Source organism: Sorex araneus, chromosome 5, assembly GCF_027595985.1.
Source record: "Sorex araneus isolate mSorAra2 chromosome 5, mSorAra2.pri, whole genome shotgun sequence".
NCBI classification, from domain to species: domain Eukaryota; kingdom Metazoa; phylum Chordata; class Mammalia; order Eulipotyphla; family Soricidae; genus Sorex; species Sorex araneus.
The window spans coordinates 46,303,449-46,324,228 of record NC_073306.1 but is presented as its reverse complement, the minus strand read 5'-3'; the positions used below and the strand labels follow the sequence as shown (position 1 = coordinate 46,324,228).

The following is a 20,780-nucleotide window of genomic DNA, read 5'->3' as shown; positions in this document are numbered from 1 at the left end:
CTAATTCTCCAGTCCTAAATGATTTTTTTTTTTACATTAAGAGCTGGAGTTTATTTAACATTTTTCCATGAACTGAACATGAAGATCTAGGAGCTACCATAAATATAGTTTCCCCCCCCCCCAAAAAAAAAGAAAAAAACTCTGTTTAAAGATTCCTGGCAACTTTCTGTCATGTCATATTATCATATTATTTCTGCAATTTCAAGTAAAATTTTACAGAATTTTCTCAAGGACATCAAACTACAGAAGCTCACGATCCATTTAGTCTTTTTTTTAAAACTTAATTTAATTACTGTGAGATAGACCCTTACAAAGCTGTTCATGATTGTATTTCAGTCATACAGTGTTCTAACACCCATCCCTCCTCCAGTGTAAATTTCCCAGCACCAGTTTCCCCAGGTTCCTTTTTACCATCCCCGGCCCCCCAGCCCCTTTAAGTGATTTTTATTACGCATGAATATGTGCCTAAAAGCATTTTTTTTCCCTTCTGGTTTTTGGTTCACATCCAGTGGAGGGCTTACTCCTGGCTCTGCATTCAGGAATCATCCAGGAAGGGCTTGGGGTACCATATGGGGTGCTGGGGGTAAAACCCAGATTGACCACATGCAAGGCAAGCACCCTACCCACCACATTATTTCTAGACATTGCTAAAACTGACCCATAAACAAGAGAAGAGTAAAGATACTCTGTACCTCAGGCTGCATATAATAAATAAAACAGGACTACCACCTTGGTACCTATTTATATTGTTTGGGTTTTTGGTTCTGGGCCACACCCAGCAGTGCTCAGGACGCTCCTGCTCTCTGCTCAGAGATGACTCCTGGTGGTGCTTGGGGGAGCATGTCATGGGGGTGGCCACATGTGTGGCGAGTACCTTTACCTGCTGTACTGTCATTCCGGGCCTTGTTTAGCCTTATTCACCATCTTGTATCTTAGACATAAATTTATATTTAAAGTTCTCTTTTTTGTGAGAAAGTTACCAGATTGTTTTCCTGACCTAAGTGCCATTTAGAGTTTTGGGGATATGAAGTATTATAAGTGGGCTGATGGTAGGTCTTGTGATTGATTGGATTTGAGACAACTTTGTTATTTTGACTGCGATTTGCCCTTAAAAGGTTCACATACAGGCTTTCTCTCGATCCTGGAGTGATCCTTGAGCATAGATCCAGGAATAGCCCCTGCTCACCAATCATGTGTGGTCCTATCATAGAACACACAAAAAAAGTTCAAATATTGGTCCAGGGAGAGAGCTCAAAGGGCTGGAATGTGGCTTCGCAGGTGGGATCTTGAGTTTGATACCTCCCTGGCCTCCCTATGTATCGATGGGGAGAGTAGCTCTACTGGGCCCAAGCACTGAATTTCTGCCCTACACAGCTCACTCAGTTATCACTGCAAGTAGCCCCTGAGATCCTCTCACTCTTGAGTGGTGTCAGTGGTATAAAAATTTTTTTTGTAGTTAAAATAATATTTAAATTATAGGACATGAAAATATAAAACATGGGTTGGAACTAAGAACATTTTAATATTATTTAGTTATTCTAATAATAAGACACTTGGGCATTAGCATAAAATTTCTTGTGTTTATTTTTATAGGCATTCCATGGAATTTCACGTTTAATGTAAAGTTTTACCCACCAGATCCAGCACAATTAACAGAAGATATAACAAGGTAAATAATGTATTAGTAGTTCAATAAGTTATTAATTCTTAATTAAGCAAGTTAGTAATTCTCATTTTTAGGAACTCTGAGAATTTTCCTATTCAGAATTGGAAAAAAATATGATGCATAGTTAAATCTAAACCAGAAAGTTTCTGGTGACTTCACAACGACTTGCAAATAAATGAGCCTTGAAAATCTCAAGGACCCTAAAAAAAAAAAGCAAAAACAAAAAGGGGGTGACGCAAAGAGAGAGTATATTAGTCAAAACTCTTGTCTTGCAGGAGGAAATCTTTATTTGAAATCTTCCCTTGCTCAGTAAACCAGGTTTGAATCCCCAACACCATTTATGGTCCCCTGAAAACCTCCAGGAGTGATTCTTGAGCCCAGAGTCAGAGTAAGCTGAAACTCTGCCAAGCATGGCCCCAAAACAAATAAACAAGGGGCTGGAGTGGTGGCATGGCGGGTAGGGAATTTGATTCCCAGCATCCCATATGGTCCCCTGAGCACCGCCAGGGGTAATTCCTGAGTGCAGAGCCAGGAGTAACCCCTGTGCATTGCGTAGTGTGACCCCCCACCAAAAAAAAGCAAATAAACAAGCCAACAAATGAAGAGTCTCAGATATCTGTAATTTTCCTGGAGAAATTAGCAGGAGAATTAACTTAATTCTTAATTTTAATGCTTAGTTTTATGTCAGCATCCAACAGGACACCTATAAACCACACCACCCCCCGAAAGGCACCCCCAAAAGGCACCATGTGCACGCACAATAAACTAACCTCACTATGTGTTTTAAAATTACTCCTCTCCCACTATCTTCTTGTGTGTGTATTTGTGTGTGTGTGTGTGTGTGTGTGTGTGTGTGTGGTTTTGGGCCACACTCTGCTGTGCTTGGGGGCTATTCCTGACTCTATACTCAATATTGACCACTGACAGTGCTCGGGGGACCATATGTGGTGCTGGGGTTTTGAACCAGAGTTGGCTGGCAAGTGCCCTGTGCGGTCTATTCAGCCTGTTTCCTATTTTGATAGAAAAGCTAAAGTCTCGGTCTTGTTATACTTAGGAAAGTAGCCCTTATCGGACTCTAAGTAAATATTAGCCAAGAAAGAAAAAAAATGGGAAAGCAGCACATAGTATAAAAAGTAATACTGCCTTGTATTTGTATCCTTAGCAGCATGTTCATACACAGTAAGTGCTTACCCAGTGAACTGTACATGCTGAGAAGCTGTTTTCTAATTCTGATTGTGCTGTCAACTGTCGGATTCCAGAGAAATACAATCTTTGGGCTTCAGTTTTTATATATTTCAAATAAAGGAAAAACCTAAGTGAACTCTTTTTAAAAAATTCTGCTTATTAGGGGCCAGAGAGATAGTACAGGTAAGGTGCTTGCTGACCCGGGTTTGATCCCTGCGTTCCATATGGTCTCCCAAGCACCGCCAGGAGTAAGCCCTGAACATTGCTTGAGTGTGGACCAAAAACAAAAAAATAAAAAATATATTTTAAAATCTGGTTATTAAATATTATGAAATATCTAATACCATTAAAAATATTCTTTGTCTTGCTACTATTAGCACATTCTTGAAATTGGTTTGACATATCTCAGCATGAAAAAAATTATGTGGATATTTCTTTTTTCATAAGTAACTCTTGTTTCTTAAGAGTTGTATTTGCTTACGTTTCATCAAGTTCATTACGTATAATCCAAAACAAATTCCTAAAAATGTTTGCTAGTCACCGACATATTAGAGATTGTTTAGATTCTGTGACTTGGCTGGCATTACTCTAACTTAAAATCAGACACTGGTGGGTGGGAAGATAAGTCAGAGGGCTAGTGCCCATGCTCTGCATGCAGGAGACTCGGATGTGATTCTTGACCCTCACTGCATGGTTCCCGAGCACTGCCTGGAGAGACCTCTGAGAACAAAATCAGGAGTAAAGGCCTGGAGCACCACTCGACATTTTTTTTTATCATCCCAACAAAGATGTGATTCTGATTAATAGAGAAGCTTTTAGCTTAATCATCTTTTATCTTTCCTATTTGGTAAAGTCTGAATTGGTCAACCAAGCCAGAGTCATGAGTATGAGTTGTTTACTGACCTATGTAGGTTCAGTTGCTTTGTTGAGCTGAACTGTCTTATCCTCAATTAAAAATCCAACACTCACAACACATCGGGGAATAAATCTCACATGATGGTAGTGTCTGGAAAGCTGTGCGTCACTTATCCCATCTTGGAGAGAAAGAAGCAAAATGTTCATCTGTTAATTCAAATATGCATTCAGAGCATAAGCAAACAGGGTGATAGAAAACAGTCCAAGTTTGATACCAAAGAGCCTTTACCATTCAGTATTGAGCACTCTCTTAGTTCTGCATATGAAGATTAAGTGGGAGAATTTATACATACACATGTGTTACTTAGTACATGCCACAAAATATTAGTGCTTTATCTCCTTCAGACTTTTCTTGACTTCTGTTACCACTTTAAACTACCTTTCCACCCATGAATATCCAGTAGTCATTTTGTTAATTGCCTTTATTTAATTTAGAAAAATTTTAAGCACATAGAAAGGAAAGAAGTAATAGTACAGTTTAACCAAAATTCAATAGTTAGAGTGAACAGTTATTGATATTATTTATTCAGTTATTTTTTTCTGTTGCTGTCTTGTTGCTCACTTGGTAATATCTTTTCTTTTTGGTTATAGATATTATTTATGTCTTCAGCTTCGGCAGGACATTGTTGCAGGACGTCTGCCCTGTTCCTTTGCAACTTTAGCACTGCTGGGCTCTTACACCATACAGTCTGAACTGGGCGACTATGACCCAGAGCTCCATGGCGTGGATTATGTCAGTGATTTTAAACTGGCCCCAAATCAGACCAAGGAACTTGAAGAGAAGGTCATGGAACTGCATAAATCCTACAGGTAAATATGTCTTCAGTTGGTGTTATGTTGGTTTTTTTTTTTTTTTAATTATGTTTTGTCTTGCCATAAGCAGAAGTCCTTGGCCTGGGATTGGGTCAGTGGTTGCCTGAGTGGAAACAAAATGGTGCTGTACAAAGAATCTTTGGCCCTTTGGGGGGCCAGAGCAAGTACAGCGGGTAGGGCATTTTGTCTTGCACTCTGACCCAGGTTTGATCCCCAGCATCCCATATTGTCCCCTGAGCACTGTCAGGAGTAATTCCTGAGTGCAGAGCCAGGAGTAATCCCTGAGCGTTGCCAGGTGTCACCCCCCCAACCCCCCAAAAAAGCAAAAATAAAATACCTTTCAAAGAAAAGAATCTTTGAACCTTTGATTCAAATTTTAAACTTACTAAGCTATATGAGGTGACTTGAGATTCTTAGAGCAAGGCATGTTGGGACTCTCCACACATGAATAGACTTTAGAGGGCCCCTGAGGTATTTTTTTTAAAGTCTGTATTAAATCCACTGCTTTTTTCTTTCGTGGAAATAATTGGTACTATTGGGAGGTAATATAACACAGGGATCAAAATCAAGGACTTTGCAGTTGAGGAGTCCACTTCAGGAAGTCTGCGTGCGCGTGCGCGCACACATACACACACACACACACACACACACACACACACACACACACACACAGAGCAAGGGTTACAATATTTCTCTCTGTGGGGCTGGAGTGATAGCACAGCGGGTAGAGTGTTTGCCTTGCACATGGCCAACCTGGGTTCAATTCCCAGCATCCTATATGGTCCCCTGAGCACTGTCAGAAGTAATTCCTAAGTGCAGAGCCAGGAGTAACCCCTGTGCATCGCCAGGTGTGACCCAAAAAGAAAAAAAATTCTCTATTTTTTTTTGTTTGGTTGTTTTGGGGGTGGGGAGAAGGGAAGTATTTGGGGCCACACCTAGCTGTGCTCAGGGCTTATTCCTGGCTCTGTGCTCAGGGATCACTCTAGCAGTGCTCAGCGGGTTGACTATATGGAGATTGAGCCCAGGTCAGGTAGTACTTGCTGTGCTTTCTGGGTTAAAATCTTGACTCAGCTCGTTCTGGCCTTGAAATGTTGGGTAACTTACTCAGCCTCTTCAGAGTTCCAGATTGCTTGCTTGTCTGATGACCGCAAGGTAAAATGGTGTGCCTGATAGAGTTAGAGAGTTAGTATGTACACAGGCTTCAATATCTAACATGTGGTAGTTTAAGAAACATTAGCTAACATTAAAATATTGGGATAATTTGTGTTTCTTCTTGCCATCCATCCTTTTTTTTTTCTTTCAGCTTATTAACATGAATGTCTAGTCTCAATCTTGAGTAAGTGCTTGAGTTATGTTAGTTTGAGTTATGGTGTTCCAGAAGGTTTCATTGTTAAAGGGAAAATTAAAAGGCGCTGGAAGGACCATTCAAAGGGCTGGAGTGGGGCTGGAGCAATAGCACAGCGGGTAGGGCTAACCCTACTTGGCCAACCTGGGTTCAATTCCCAGCATCCCATATGGTCCCGCAAGCACTGCCAGGAGTGATTCCTGAGTGCAGAACCCCTGAGCATCGCCTGGTATGACCCAAAAAACAAACAATAAAAAGGACTGGCGTGCATGTGTTGCATGCAGGAGACCCAGTCTGATCTCTGAAACCATATGGTCCTCCAGGCACTGCTAAAAGGAATTTTCATCTCAAGTGGATCCCCTGATTTCCTGCTCCCTGCTCCAGCCAGGAATAGCCCCTAACACCAGTGGGTGTGGTTCCAAAGAAGAGGGAAAAGAAGAGAGAAGTTCAAGAATGGTTTTAGTCGTCTTTCCATGGAATTAACTGTTCTGTCTAGCCATCAGGTGATCTTACGTTGAAGTGCTTCCATATGGCTGCACAGATTGGGTTGCATCAAGGAAAGAGCTTGAGCTCAGAGTGCACCAGTTCTGGGTGCCTGTTTTGCTTCTGGCAATTCTGGTACCATGATCTATATGGTCTACATAGTTGGACTGCTCTCATGAGGCCACTGGTGACTTTAATGAAAGTCATTTTTCAACATATCATGTAATGTAGTATTCAATATTCAGAACATTTAGAGCTTAGTGAAGCAATATTTTTTAGTGAAATGCATAATATGAAATCACACATGGTTGGGAAAGGTCTCCTCAAAGTCCAAGCTAGGGGGCTGGAGCGATAGCACAGCAGGTGGGTTGTTTGCCTTGCATGTGGCCAACCCGGGTTCGATTCCCAGCATCCCATATGGTCCCCTGAGCACTGCCAGGAATAATTCCTGAGTGCAGAGCCAGGAGTCACCCCAGTGCATTGCTGGGTGTGACCCACAAAGAAAAAAAAAACAAAGCCCAGGTTAGGCTGGTGGATTTTATTTTATTTTATTTGTGGGATGTCTTCCCATTTCTGTGCCCGTGCTAGGAGGCCATGCATTTCTGGGGGACTGATGGGGTCTCCACACATGCCAGGTATGTGTTTCAGCCCTTTGACGTTCTCTTTGGCCCAGACCAATGAATTTTTTTGGGAGAGGGGGCCACATCCAGCAGTGCTCAGGGCTTACTCCTGGCTCTATATTTAGAGATCATTCCTGGCAGACTCGGGGGACCATCTGGGTTTCTGGGGATTGAACCCAGACCATTGCATGGAAGGCAAGTGCCCTACCCACTGTACTATTGCTCCAACCCCCACAGATTTTTTTCTTTCTTTTTGCTTTTGGGGTCACACCTGGCGATGCACAGGGGTTACTCCTGGCTCTGCACTCAGGAATTACTCCTGACGGTGCTCAGGGGACCATATGGGATGCTGGGGATCGAACCCGGGTTGGCCGAGTGCAAGGCAAACACCCTACCCGCTGTGCTATTGCTCCAGCCCCGCCCACAGATATTTTAAAATTATTATTCTTTGCCAACTCCATACTTACATGTAATCAAGTCTCTCTCTCTCTCTCTCTCTCTCTTTCTCTCTCTCTCTCTCTCTCTAATTTGTGGGGATTTTGTGGGTTGGTTTTTTTTTTTTTTTTTTTTTTTTGCTTTTTGGGTCACACCTGGCGATGCACAGGGGTTACTCCTGGCTCTGCACTCAGGAATTACCCCTGGCGGTGCTCAGGGGACCATATGGGATGCTGATTTTCGAACTCGGGTTGGCCGAGTGCAAGGCAAATGCCCTACCCGCTGTGCTATCGCTCCAGCCCCCTTTGTGGGTTTTTTTTCTTTTGCTTTTTGGGTCACACCCAGTGATGTACAGTGGTTACTCCTGGCTCTGCACTTAGAAATTACTCCTGATGGTGCTTGGGGGACCATATGGAATGCTGGGAATCGAACCCGGGTCTACCGCGTGCAAGGCAAACACCCTACCCACTATGCTATCGCTCCAGCCCCTCAAGTTAGTTTTTAATTGAATGAAAGTTTCTTAGAAAGAGGAGAGAAGGAAAAGAAATACATGTTTGAGAACACAGGCTTCTCCAGAGTGGAAAAAGCATGCAGAGATACATAGAGTTCTTAATCGTTTGAGGTATCTAATCTCAGTTGGGTTGTTACTGCTTTCAAAAGTTGTTGGAAATTTAGGATCACAACAGGACCCACTCAGGAGAAAACACCATCAGGCCCAAATTGAAAGCTATTGTGTAGAATAACTGGCCTGTGATTTTCAAAAGATCAAGACTGTGTGAATCAGAGGAAGATAAAGGAGCTATTCTTGAGCGAAGGAGGCTAAAGAGACATGAACTGCATGAAACTCAGGATGCAAAGCCAGCTCCTGCTATCCAGGACTACTGACGACATTTGTGCGGGGTCTGGGATTAGATGACAGTGATACATCAGTTTACTGATTCCACTGCTTGTATTGAGGTTTTGTAGGAGCATGTCCTTATTTATAGGAATTAAACACCAAAGAATTTGAGAAGGCATTTTTATTCTCCAGTGGTTAAGGGGCGGGCAGGGGAGGGTGTATTTTAGGTTACTTTTAAGTTTAAATGTTTTCAAAAGCTTTAAAGCACTCGAAACATTTCAGTGCAGAACCCAGGAGATAACACAGTGATTAGGGTGCATGCCTTGCTGTGCCCAATCTGGGGCCTGGGTTTGATTCCTGGTCCCCCAAGTGTAGCCCTGAAGGCCCCTGAGCACTGCTGGGATGACCTGGGTATCTCTGGGACCCCAAGGTCAGAGAAGCACCACATCCTCTGGCCTGTGCGTTGAACCATTGCCCAGCCCCCCCACACCCCTCCCTGCCCCACCCCACCACCTCTCAAAGTTCACTTAGGGGGGCTAGAGTGATAGCATAGTGGGTAGGGCATTTGCCTTGCACGAGGCCGACCCGGGTTCAAATCCCAGCATCCCATATGGTCCCCTGAGCACCACCAGGAGTGATTCCTGAGTGCAGAGCCAGGAGTAACCCCTGTGCATCGCCAGGTATGACCCAAAAACAACAACAACAAAAAGTTCACTTAGGAGGCCAAAAGAAAGAAAAATTAACACAAACATCAGGGCTGAGGAGATGGCTCACAGGATTGGTACATACTTGTAGGCAAACAGGCAGAGCCCCCTAGTTTGTTTTTATTTTGGGGGTGTGTGTTTTGGGCCACACCTGGCAGTGCTCAGGGCTTATTCCTGGCTCTGACTCAGGGCTCCACAATGGGTGCCTAGGATTGAACCTGGATCGGCTGTGTGCAAGGCAAGTGCCCTACCCACTATACCATCTCTCTGGCCCTCTATCAATGATAGTAACAACAAAAACAAATAGGGAGTAAGTTGAATCAGAAAAGCACTGTTTTGGGGCCTGGGATTGTGGCCCAGGGGTCGAGCGCCCTCCTTGCTATGAGTTTGACAACCAGCTCTGTCGATGTTGCAGAATGTGGGCCCAGCTATACTCTGTTAGGGTCTCTGGGACACGGCAGGGGTATTAGCAATAGGACAAGGGCATGACCCCTCCAGATTAAAACAGCAAAGGAGGGGGCTGGAGCCATAGCATAGCAGGTAGGGCATTTGCCTTGCACTCGGCTGACCAGGGTTCAATTCCCAGCATCCCATATGGTCCCCTGAGCATCACCAGGAGTAATTCCTGAATGCATGAGCCAGGAGTAACCCCTGCGCATCACCGGGTGTGACCCAAAAATAAATAAATAAATAAATAAATAAATAAATAAATAAATAAATAAAATAAAACAGCAAAGGAAGAAAAGGGGTGGGGGGAGCAGGGAAAGAAAAAGTGCGTACTTTATATTGGGGGAGGTATCCTACAAAGCTTGCCTGAGGTGGGTTTATGGGTCCATAACCATCTGTGCTCAGGGATCAAACCAGGGTCTGCCACAGCAAGGCACACGTGCCTTAACCCCTGTAACGGTCTCTCGGCCCTGCCGGAGACTGTCTCTGTGGGTTAGTTTTCCTGTTCTCTTTTGTGTATGTGTGTGTATGTTCAGTTTCAGACCCATTAATAGAATTCAGGTTTACACCTTTAGCTTTAGTACCTGTGAAAAGTTTGTTGAGGAGGGATGATTCAAATAGATCTGTAGCCTCTTTTGGGATTTTGTTGTTGTTGTTGTTGTTATTCCAAAGATCTCCTTTCTCTTTTAAATGAGGATATACACAGAGGTGATAGGAAGAGACTTGCTCTAGTTGAATGACTGGGCCCCTGCTGTTTAGGCAGTCACCAGGAGGCGGGGTTCAGCTCTCTGGGGGATGTGACTGTTACCATGTAGTTATTTTTGATGGGTTTGAATGAAGCCATATTAGGAGTGCTATCTTTCCTTCAAAGCCCAAAATAACAGTTCATGATCACTTTTCAGCAGAGAGGAAAATTAACAAAAGCAGAAGAAAAGAACCCAATGTGTTTAGTCAGTGAGACTGATTGTTTTCAAACAATTTTAATTCATTATATGCTTTCCAGTGAAGACATCTTAGTAACAGAATAAAGCAGCCCCATTATCTACATGCTTCTATTAACCAATTTATTTTGTTTAGCTCAGTGGGCAGGACACCATCTGTTAGCAGAAATTTTCTTTTCATCAAGCCTGCCCCCATTAAGAATCCCCAGTTAAGTAACTTCAGCTGGCCTCCTGCTTCATTTCCATAATGACTCAATTCAGGAGTATGGCGAGAACACTGCAGCTAGGAGGATATTATAAATTGTACCAGGCCCTTAGAGGATTTGATTTTGTCACCTCCTTGGCAAGAAACATTAGTGGGAGGAGTGTATGTTTGTTGTAGGAGAAGGTTGAGAAGCAGGAGGGGCAGAATGAGTCTCGATATGGCAACCTTAAGAGAAATATTTAATAGGACTGTTTTTTTTCTCCCCGAGTGCTTTTTGGTGACTTTCTCCTCCAAGATTACTTTTTCTCCACCATATTTCAATCATTTAGATACAGGTGCTGATAGGAATCTTACATCATTAATATTCTACTTTCAGGACTGAAATATGTTTTATATGTATTTTGGACTGGAGTGATAGCACAGCGGGTAGGGCGTTTGCCTTGCACACGGCAGACCTGGGTTCAATTCCTCTGCCTCTCTCAGAGAGCCCAGCAAGCTACCAAGAGTATCCTGCCCACACGGCAGATCCTGGCAAGCTACCCATGGCGTATTCGATATGCCAAAAACAGTAACAACAAGTCTCACAATGGAGATGTTACTGGTGCCCGCTCGAGCAAATCTATGAACAACGGGAGGACAGTGCTACAGTGCTATGCATTTATGTAAAGTTTGTTAATATACAAATGTTATTTGTTGACACTCAGACAATTTTTGAATTTTTGTTCTACCAAAGGTCCATGACTCCAGCTCAAGCTGACTTGGAATTTCTTGAGAATGCCAAAAAGTTGTCTATGTATGGTGTTGACCTTCATAAAGCAAAGGTAATGATAACTTTGACCTTTATTAATATGCATGTATTGTACCTGTGTCATATGCTATTAAAAATAACCTTTACGTGGGGTATAATAAAATATTCAGAAGAGATAGTAGCTATTGTTAAGTTCATTCATTGAATATGTTAAATATATTAAATGTATGAATCAAATTGGCCTTTTGCAATTATACCTTCAAAATAAAAGTTGACATCTAGGTCATATATGTTTATATTCATTTGGGGAAAAGGAGTGATGATGCCTTTGGATTACTTAGCTAATCATCTGCCACTTCAGGTGAAATTTAATTCAGGTAGAATTTATTTTCCTTGAATTGTAGGCATTGGTGACACACAATTAAAAATGTCCTTATAAAGAACTCTGTAAATGTGGGCTAATTTTATCACATATATGTATATTGGTATGTGTGCATAAGCATATTTATTAGTCACATATATTTGTGTGTATAGACCTAGAAAATTACTAATAATGAAATCGTAAGAATGACATGAAGGGGCCTGAGTGATAGTATGGCAGGGAGGGCATTTGCCTCGCATGGGCCGACCCAGGTTCCATCTCCGGCATCCCATATAGTCCCCAGAGCACCGCCAGGAGTGATTCCTGAGTGCAGAGCCAGGAGTAACTCCTGAGCATTGCCGGTGTGACGCAAAAAGACAAAAATATCTTTAAAAGAATGACATGAAGGACTGGGGAGGTGACTCAAGCCATAAAGCATAAACGTAGCATCTGGGAAGTCTTAGATTTGATCTGCAATCCACGTGACCCTGGAACAGTGCAGGCCTGGCTCTGGTGGCCCCAGGCACGCCGCCCCCACACTGAACCAGCCCTTTCTGGGAGTGGCTCCTCCAGCCGCCCCAACCCTGCTGCTAGGGGGGCTTCTTTATTGTTAGAATGCCATTAACATGTTGATATGTTCATCTGTTCTGTATTTTTTCATGTTGTGGGTTCAAACTGTGTACTTATCTTGGTTCCCTTCTCTTAATGTCATAATGTATCATTTTTTTGTTTATTTCACAAACTCTGTGGGTTTTGTTTGTTAATTTTTTTTTTTTTGCTTGCCTCTGGAGCATGGTGGCTGCGGTGGGGGTCACTCCTGGCAACACTTAGTCTGGTTGTTCCAGTCTAGGGTCTGGTGTTCTGCCCAGTGATCGGCGGGAAGGGCCATGGCCGCCATACCCAGGCGTGTCCATGCAGTAACAGAGGTCCACCTTGGGGACCTTTTCAGGACCTCAAGCCCTTTTCAGTTATAGCCTGACACTATGTAGTTATTTAATAGCAGCATCGTATTTCACCATAGGAGTAGATAATAAAACCCTAATGCTTAGATATTCAGTTTTATCCTTTGATTTTTATAGAAATCTGAACATTTTTATGTATAAAATATTTTTTAGTTTTTTTTTTTTAAAGAATAAGCTTTATTATTTTTTCTTCTGGTTTTTGGGCCACATCTAGTGATGCTCAGGGGTTACTCCTGATTCTGCACCCAGGAATCCCTCATGGAGGGGCTTGGGGGGTCAGATGGGATGCCAGGGATTGAAGCTGGGTTGGCTGCATGCAAGGCAAGTGCCTTACCCGCATACCATCTCTCTGGCCCCTATTTGAGTTTTCTTGAAGTGGGTAATAGTAATAGAAAGATTAAGCTTGAATTGGAATTGGATTTTTTTTGGGTAGGATTTGGGCCACACCTAGTGGTGCACAGGGGTTTGTACATGGGCATGGGCATGAACCCTGGTGGTATTGGGGGATTCGAACCAAGGCCAGTCCTGTGTAAGGCAAGTGCCTCTGATTATTGGTAACTCTGGATTATCTATTAATAGCCAGTAGTGTGTCGTGCACTTTGCTCAAGACTAAAGTGCTGGTGCTTTTCTTTTTTAAGGACTTGGAAGGAGTGGATATCATCCTGGGTGTCTGCTCTAGTGGCCTTCTGGTTTACAAAGATAAGCTGAGAATTAACCGCTTTCCTTGGCCCAAAGTGCTGAAGATTTCCTACAAACGTAGCAGCTTTTTCATCAAGATTCGACCTGGAGAGGTATGAAATTCATGTTTATTTTCTTCTGAAACAAACAGAGCTGGTTCCAAACATCTATTTTTTTTCTGTGTTATGTCATTTTCTGTTTAAGACAGAGATTCTCAAACTTCTCCTTCTTTTTTTTTTTTTTTGATCACACTTGGCGATGCTCAGGGGTTACTCCTGGCTCTGCATTCAGGAATTACTCCTGGCGGTGCTGGGGGACCATATGGGATGCTAGGAATCGAACCCGGGTTGGCTGCGTGCAAGGCAAACGCCCTACCTGCTGTGCTATCGCTCTAGCCCCAAACTTCTTCTTATTTGAATTACCTGGAGAGCTTTTATAATTCCTAATGTCTTTCTGATATTCTCAGTAATGTGTTTGAAGGCCAGACCCCAGCCATGACAGTTGTATCAGAATAATCTCTGAGGGTGGGACCCCAGTGTCAGTAGTTTTTATTTGGGGGGCCAGGCTTCGGGAATAAGAGTGTCACACCCAGCAGTGCTTAGGGGCTTACTCCTGGCTCTGGGCTCAGGATCACTCTTAGTGGTAGGTATCATTAATTCTTTTTTTTTTTTTTTTTTTTTTTGCTTTTTGGGTCACACCCAGTGATGCTCAGGGGTTATTCCTGGCTCATGCACTCAGGAATCACTCCTGGCGGTACTCAGGGAACTATATGGGATGCTGGGAATCGAACCCGGTTCGGCTGCGTGCAAGGCAAACGCCCTACCCACTGTGCTATCACTCCAGCCCTTCATTAATTCTATTTTTAATTGATTAACTAATTTTTGGTTTTGGTGCCACACCCAGTGGTATGAAAGGTCTGTTTCTAACTCTGTGCTCAGAGTGACCCCTGGTGGCTCTGAAGGACCCTGGGTCAGCTTTTTGCAAGGCAAGCCACTTAACCCCTGTATTAATCTCTCCAACTTAGTATTTTAAATCTATTTAAGTGATTCCAAGATCCATCAACTCTGAGAACCACTGCGTTAACTCTGAGAGCCACTGCATAAATATAGTGAGGGGCCGGAGCGATAGCACAGCGGGTAGGGCGTTTGCCTTGCACGCGGCTGACCTGGGTTCGATCCCCGGCATCCCATATGGTCCCCCAAGCACCGCCAGGAGTAATTCCTGAGTGCAAAGCCAGGAGTAACCCCTGAGCATCGCTGGGTGTGACCCAAAAAGCAAAAAAAAAAATATATATATATATATATATAGTGATCTTCCACCTTTATCCATCTAAGGACCGGTAATATCTGTGTACTAGTTTGTGTTTGTTTTTTGCGGAGGACACACACAGTTGTGCTCAGGAGTTACTCCTGGCTCTACACTCAGGAATTACTCCTGGCAGTGCGTGGGGTGGTGTCAGGGATCTAAACCAGGCCAGCTGCATGCAAGGCAAACACCCTCACTGCTCTACTATTGCTCTGGTCTCTGTGTACTGGTTTGTGGACCATTAGTTAATAACCATTGATCTAAGTGGCCTCTCACAGCTGACTATTCAGGGACTGACAATTTTGTTTTATGTATCAGTCCCATAAGGTTTTTCCTCCTCACTGCTGCTCCTCTGGTTGCAAATATTCCATGGCCAAAAGAGAAGCTTGAGTTGATAAATTTGTTCCTTGCAGTGTTTGAGGAGAAAAACGTTATTTTGGTGGGGCCATATAATACAGGGGATTGGGTACTTGCCTTGCATGTAACTGAGCCAGGTTTAATTCCCTATACCCTATATGGTCCCTTGAGTCACACCAGCTGTGAGCCCTGAGCACAGAGCTAGAGCACCACTGGATGTGGCCAAAAAACAAACAAATAAAAAATTATTTTTTGGCCAAAGTCAGCAGTGCTTGGAACCTACTTCTGTCCCTGTGCTCACTTGTACTATATCAAACCCAAGCCTCCTGCATGTGAAGCTGTCTCTCCAGCCCCTGTGAAAATATTTTTAAATTCAGTTACATGAGTTTTTTGTTTTGTTTTGTTTTGTTTTTGGGTCATACCCAGCAATGCTCAGGGGTTACTCCTGGCTCTGCATTCAGGAATTACTCTTGGCAGTGCATGGGGGACCATATGGGATGCCTAAGAGCGTGCAAGGCAAATGCCCTACCCGCCGTACTATCGCTCCAGCCCCACATGAGGTTTTTTATTTTATTTTTGTAGTGACAAGTTTTGAACCTAAGGCTTCATACTCACAAGGCATATGCTCTACCATTAAGCCATATTCCTGGTACACATGAAAATTCAGTCATGGAATTAAGTCACTGGTACTACTCAATTAAAATTGAATGCATAAAATATATGCATAGCTTCTAGTGTTTACTCAGAATATGTTCTTGGGTTGTGTTCTATACTTTAGATTTTTTGTTTTGTTTTGTCTTGTTTGGGAACCACACCTAGCAGTGCTCAGAGACTACTTAATGCTTATGGGTCACTGCCAGAGGTACTTGGCAAGGTACCATGAAATTTTGAAGGGATTGAACCCAGGCCTGTGACTTGAAAAACATACATTCAAGCCCTTTGAGTTTTTTTCCTGGCTCTGCACTCAGGGATCATTCCTGGCAGGGCTCAGGGGATAACATGGTGCCAGGGATCAAACCTGGGTTGGCCGCGTACAAGGCAAGTGTCCTGCCTGCTATACTATCTCTCCAGTCCAGTTCTAGATCTTTAATCATTTTGTGCCTGATAACTCAGTTACTAGTGGTCAAATTCAAGTAATAACTTGTTAGGGAAATTTAACTTTCAGAGTAAAGAGCTATACTTGCACTGCAAGGAAAAGAACGTCTAGTTTCTGTTCTGTCACTTATTAAGCAAAAGAGTGGACAAATCTAAGACTGGTTCTTCATTATTCGGGAGACATAATATGTCTGTCACCATTGGCTTGATTAAATAAGATAACTAAAATTTCTGAACAGAAAAGTCTGTGACTAATGGAAAGTAGCTTTTGTGTGTATATAGCACCCTCTACCTGTGAGGAATGGCTCAGTTTGGGCATGTGAATACTGGATGTGCAACCTTGAAATTTTAGGGAAAGGATTATCAATAAAACATTGTTTAATGCCATCATTATTTCCCTGTGCCTAACTTGGAATGGTCAGTGTCTTCTCTCAGTTTTAAATTCAGATGTCTTTGTTTTCTTGCTTGTTTTTGGGCCACAACTTGGTGGTGTTCATGATTTACTCCCAACTCTGCATTCTGGGATCACTCCTGGCAGTGCCTGGGGACTGTGTGTAGTGCTGGGGATCAAGGAAGGAGCCATTTTTATTTTGTTTTGGGCTATGCTTGGTGGTGTGCAGTGAACTGCTCCCAGCTCAGCGCTCAGGGTCATCCCCGTGGATATTCAGAGGAGCAGGTGGAGGCTGGAGTGGAGCCCTGGGCGCCAGCATGCTAGCACACTCAGCTCTTGGCGCTGCCCTCGGCCTTCTCCCAAGAACCAGTCATCCGCAAATACTCACTTGAGGACTTACTTTGTGCCTGGTTCTATCAACAATCCTATGTTTTAATTTGAGAAGGCAGAAAAGGAATTCGTATGCTCGAATATTAACAAGAATCATAGAAACTACAAAAGTTATAGTTTCTTTAAAGGTCAACTATAAATGCAAAAAATTTTGGGGGGTTATTCAATTAATTAATTTTGGTTTGGGGGGCCATACCCCCAAAACTTGGAGGCTACTCTTGGCTCAATGTCAGGGGATCATGAAGTATCGGGGATCAAACCCAGGCTTCCACTTACACAACGTGAACTCCAGTCCTTGGAACCATCTCCCCATTCACAGATGCAGATTTCTTGAGAAAACAGTTTCAAAGATACAGATTTTGAAGCTATGTTAGATGATCTAGAAGTACCATACTGTAGGAAAAGCCATGAGATTATGATACTGCCACTTAGTAGCTGTAGGATCGAGCAAAGAACTTCCCTGATCTCAGTGCCTTCATGTTTAAATATATAGATGATAATATCTCATGTTGGTGTTATTGGCAAGCTGGCACTAGAAGTGAACATGTGTTTCCTTTCCATCGTATAAAGTATGCTTGAAGCAGGAACCAAAGGCAAGAGATTAGCAGGGCAATGCTTCAATGCTCCTAGTCATCCTAGCAGGATATGGTTTGCTTTTGTCAAAGAGGTACACTAGGGTCAGCCCTGAAATTTGTGTTAAGTAACATCCAAGTGTGAGCGACTGGTGTGCATGCCGGCGTCAGTGTGCTAATGATGCATCATAGGAAAAAACTGAGCGGTCTTTAAATAATTTAAGAATGTGATTTTGAATCAAAATCTCCAGTTCCTATTATTTCATTTACTTCATTTACTTTTAGCTCCTGTTACTCTCTCTTAAAATTATCCCATAATTCAATAATTCAAATTCAAATAACATAATTCAAATTCCTTCAATAATGATTGAAGGAATTTTAATGACCAGAGCGCAATTTCTGGACAATCAAAGGGTGATTTACTTATGTCTCTCAACTATACAGCATTTATATGTAGGTGTTTTTATTTTTTAAATCACTATCACTATCATCCCATTGCTCATCGATTTGCTCTAGCGGGCACCGGTAACATCTCCATTGTGAGACTTGTTGTTACTGTTTTTGGCATATCGAATATGCCACGGGTAGCTTGCCAGGCTCTCCCATGCAGGTGAGATACTCTCGGTAGCTTGTCAGGCTCTCCGAGAGGGGCGAAAAAATTGAACCTGGGTCAGCCTCGTGCAAGGTGAACTCCCTACCCGATACCTATTGCTCCAGCTCACTATCTTTATTTTCTTGTTTACCAACACAATTTAATCTTTCTTTCTTTCTTTCTTTCTTTCTTTCTTTCTTTCTTTCTTTCTTTCTTTCTTTCTTTCTTTCTTTCTTTCTTTCTTTCTTTCTTCCTTTCTTTCTCTTTCTTTCTTTCTTTCTTTCTTTCTTTCTTTCTTTCTTTCTTTCTTTCTTTCTTTCTTTCTTTCTTTCTTTCTTCCTTTCTTTCGTTTTTGGCGATGCACAGGGGTCACTCCTGGCTCAAGCACTCAGCAATTACCCCTGGCGGTGCTCAGGGGACCATATTCGATGCTGGGAATCGAACCTGCGTCGGCCTCGTGCAAGGCAAACGCCCTCCCCGCTGTGCTATTGCTCCAGCCCACAATTTAATCTTTAAAAATAAAGAATAAGAGTAAAGTTCTTTCAGAGATCTCACAGAGATTTCAGTGGTCTTTTCTGGATTATTAAACTAGATTCATAATTAGGAAGAGTTACAGAGATTATTTCTGAATAAAATATCAATAGCTCTTATTAGAGATAATTTATAATTCTTATTTTTTTAAATTTAATTTGCTGTTCTTAATGTCATTAATAATTCACATGTTCAGAATAATTAAGTTCTTGATTTTTTTTCTTCATGAAATTTTCATGATACTTTCTTCTTATTTCTACATGAGTCTTTCATACTTTTCTGAACGTGACAGTTTTCCTTACTAGACAAATAGTTTGCCAGATATGTTGACTTTTAAAATGAACATTTATTTGTAAATTGTAAGAAAAATAGAGAAATTAAAAATCAAAGATGCTTTATGTTTTTCCCTGAATATTTTATTAAAGTAGCTTCTTAGTTGATAATTTATTTTCATTTATGTTGACCAAGATATTTTGGCACTAGAGCATTATTTTCCTTATGCTTTTAAAAAAAAATAGGTGACTTTTCTTTTTCAGAGTGTTGTTAAAAAAAATAAATAATATAAAATGTATTTCTTGGCTTTCTTGCTTGGAAAAAGTCACCCTAAGTAAGTTAATTTATTTACATGAACAGGAAAAACTTTATAGTGGTATCTTATGTCTTGAGACTATTAACATTTTTCTTATTTACAATGGTCTGTAATGCACCATATTTCCCTGATATTATATGACTAGTGAAATAATACTTAATGTTATGTTTATTTTTATTTTTATAGCAAGAACAGTATGAAAGTACCATCGGATTCAAACTTCCCAGTTATCGAGCAGCTAAGAAATTATGGAAAGTCTGTGTAGAGCATCACACATTTTTCAGGTATTATTCTCACTTAGGATAAATTATGTATGTTTCTATTTTAAGTCTGCTATTGAGATTCCCTTCTTTGTTTGGCTGGCATTCTTTTATTTAGCTCAGTGAGATCATCCTTAGCAAAACACAATGAATCTAGCTCTTCTCTGCTTGAAACACATGTTTAACATTCCCAAAGCATCTTTATGTATATGGTAGAAGGAAGAGAGTAGAGAGGGAGAGGTTCCTATGTTTACTAGTTTCCATGAGGTTTTTTCTACTGGAAGGTTAAATATTTGAAGCCGATTATCTCCCAGAAAGGGACCACAGTGACTCTCTTTGAAGCCCAGTTGTATCAGATAATTAGAAGACTGAATAAAGTTCTATCATGTCTGCTCTTTTTTTGTTTGTTTTGTTTGGGGGCCACACCCAGTGGTGCTCAGGGATTATTCCTGCCCTGCAATCAGGGATCTCTCCTGGCAGTACTCAGGGGTACCATATGGGGTGCCAGGGATCAAATCAGGACTAGCCGCATACAAGACAAACAGCCTTCCCACTGTCCTTCACCCCCCCCAGCCCCCACTCTGTTCCTATCATATCTGCTTTATAACCAGCCACGTCATGAACACTTTGGGCATTGGGAATATACCACAAGGTAGTCCCTGTTCAGAAAGACCACATACTCTAGTAGAGAAGACAAACTTTAGACAACTAGTTGCTTGTATTAAAAAGAGCCACCTTAGGGCCAGAGATGGTACAGTGGGCAGGATGTTGGCCTTGCACACAGCCAACGCTGGTTTGATCCCCAGCATCCCATTTGATCCCTCCCCCAAGCACCGGCAGGAGTGATTCCTGACTGCAGAGCCAGGAATAACACCTGAGCATCACCAGGTGTGGCCCCAAAACAAACAAAAGAGTCAACTAGTTATGATCAGATCAGTCTTTATAGAAAATGCTTTTATTTGATCCAAAGAGATACCTCAAATAACTGGGTACAGACTTTGCATGTTGGAAGCCCAGGTGTGGTCCCCACACCGTATTGTTCTCTGAGCACCATCAAGCACAGCCCCCGAACACAGAGCTGGGAGGAGCTCTCAATAGCACTGCCAAGTGTCACCCCCAAACCCAAAGCAAATAAAGATGTGGTTATCGTGGCCAGTGGCATCCAGAGCATCCAGTGAAGAGAATAGGATGACAGACTGCCCCAAGCCTGTTGGCTCAGCATCAGGACCATCATCGTGAAGCCTACCACATCTTCCCACTACATCTTAGATTATTTCCAACCATTGTTTTAGACCTCACGTCAGAAATTTGCTTCTTTATGCAGGTTTTAGAGAGAGGAAACAATAAAATGT

The 20,780-nt window shown here is 42.3% G+C and overlaps 1 protein-coding gene across 14 annotated transcripts in view; it reads left to right on the top strand.

Moving 5' to 3' along the window:
• The window catches only part of EPB41 (erythrocyte membrane protein band 4.1), a 171,503-nt gene that overhangs the window by 94,504 nt on the left and 56,219 nt on the right, over window positions 1-20,780 (top strand). For all 14 annotated transcript variants that reach the window (XM_055140803.1, XM_055140802.1, XM_055140801.1 and 11 more), the window contains exons 6-10: window positions 1,594-1,669; window positions 4,358-4,576; window positions 11,331-11,418; window positions 13,307-13,459; window positions 19,355-19,452. In XM_055140803.1, the coding sequence (XP_054996778.1) occupies window positions 1,594-1,669; window positions 4,358-4,576; window positions 11,331-11,418; window positions 13,307-13,459; window positions 19,355-19,452 (634 nt within the window). The remainder of the gene's footprint in view (window positions 1-1,593; window positions 1,670-4,357; window positions 4,577-11,330; window positions 11,419-13,306; window positions 13,460-19,354; window positions 19,453-20,780) is intronic.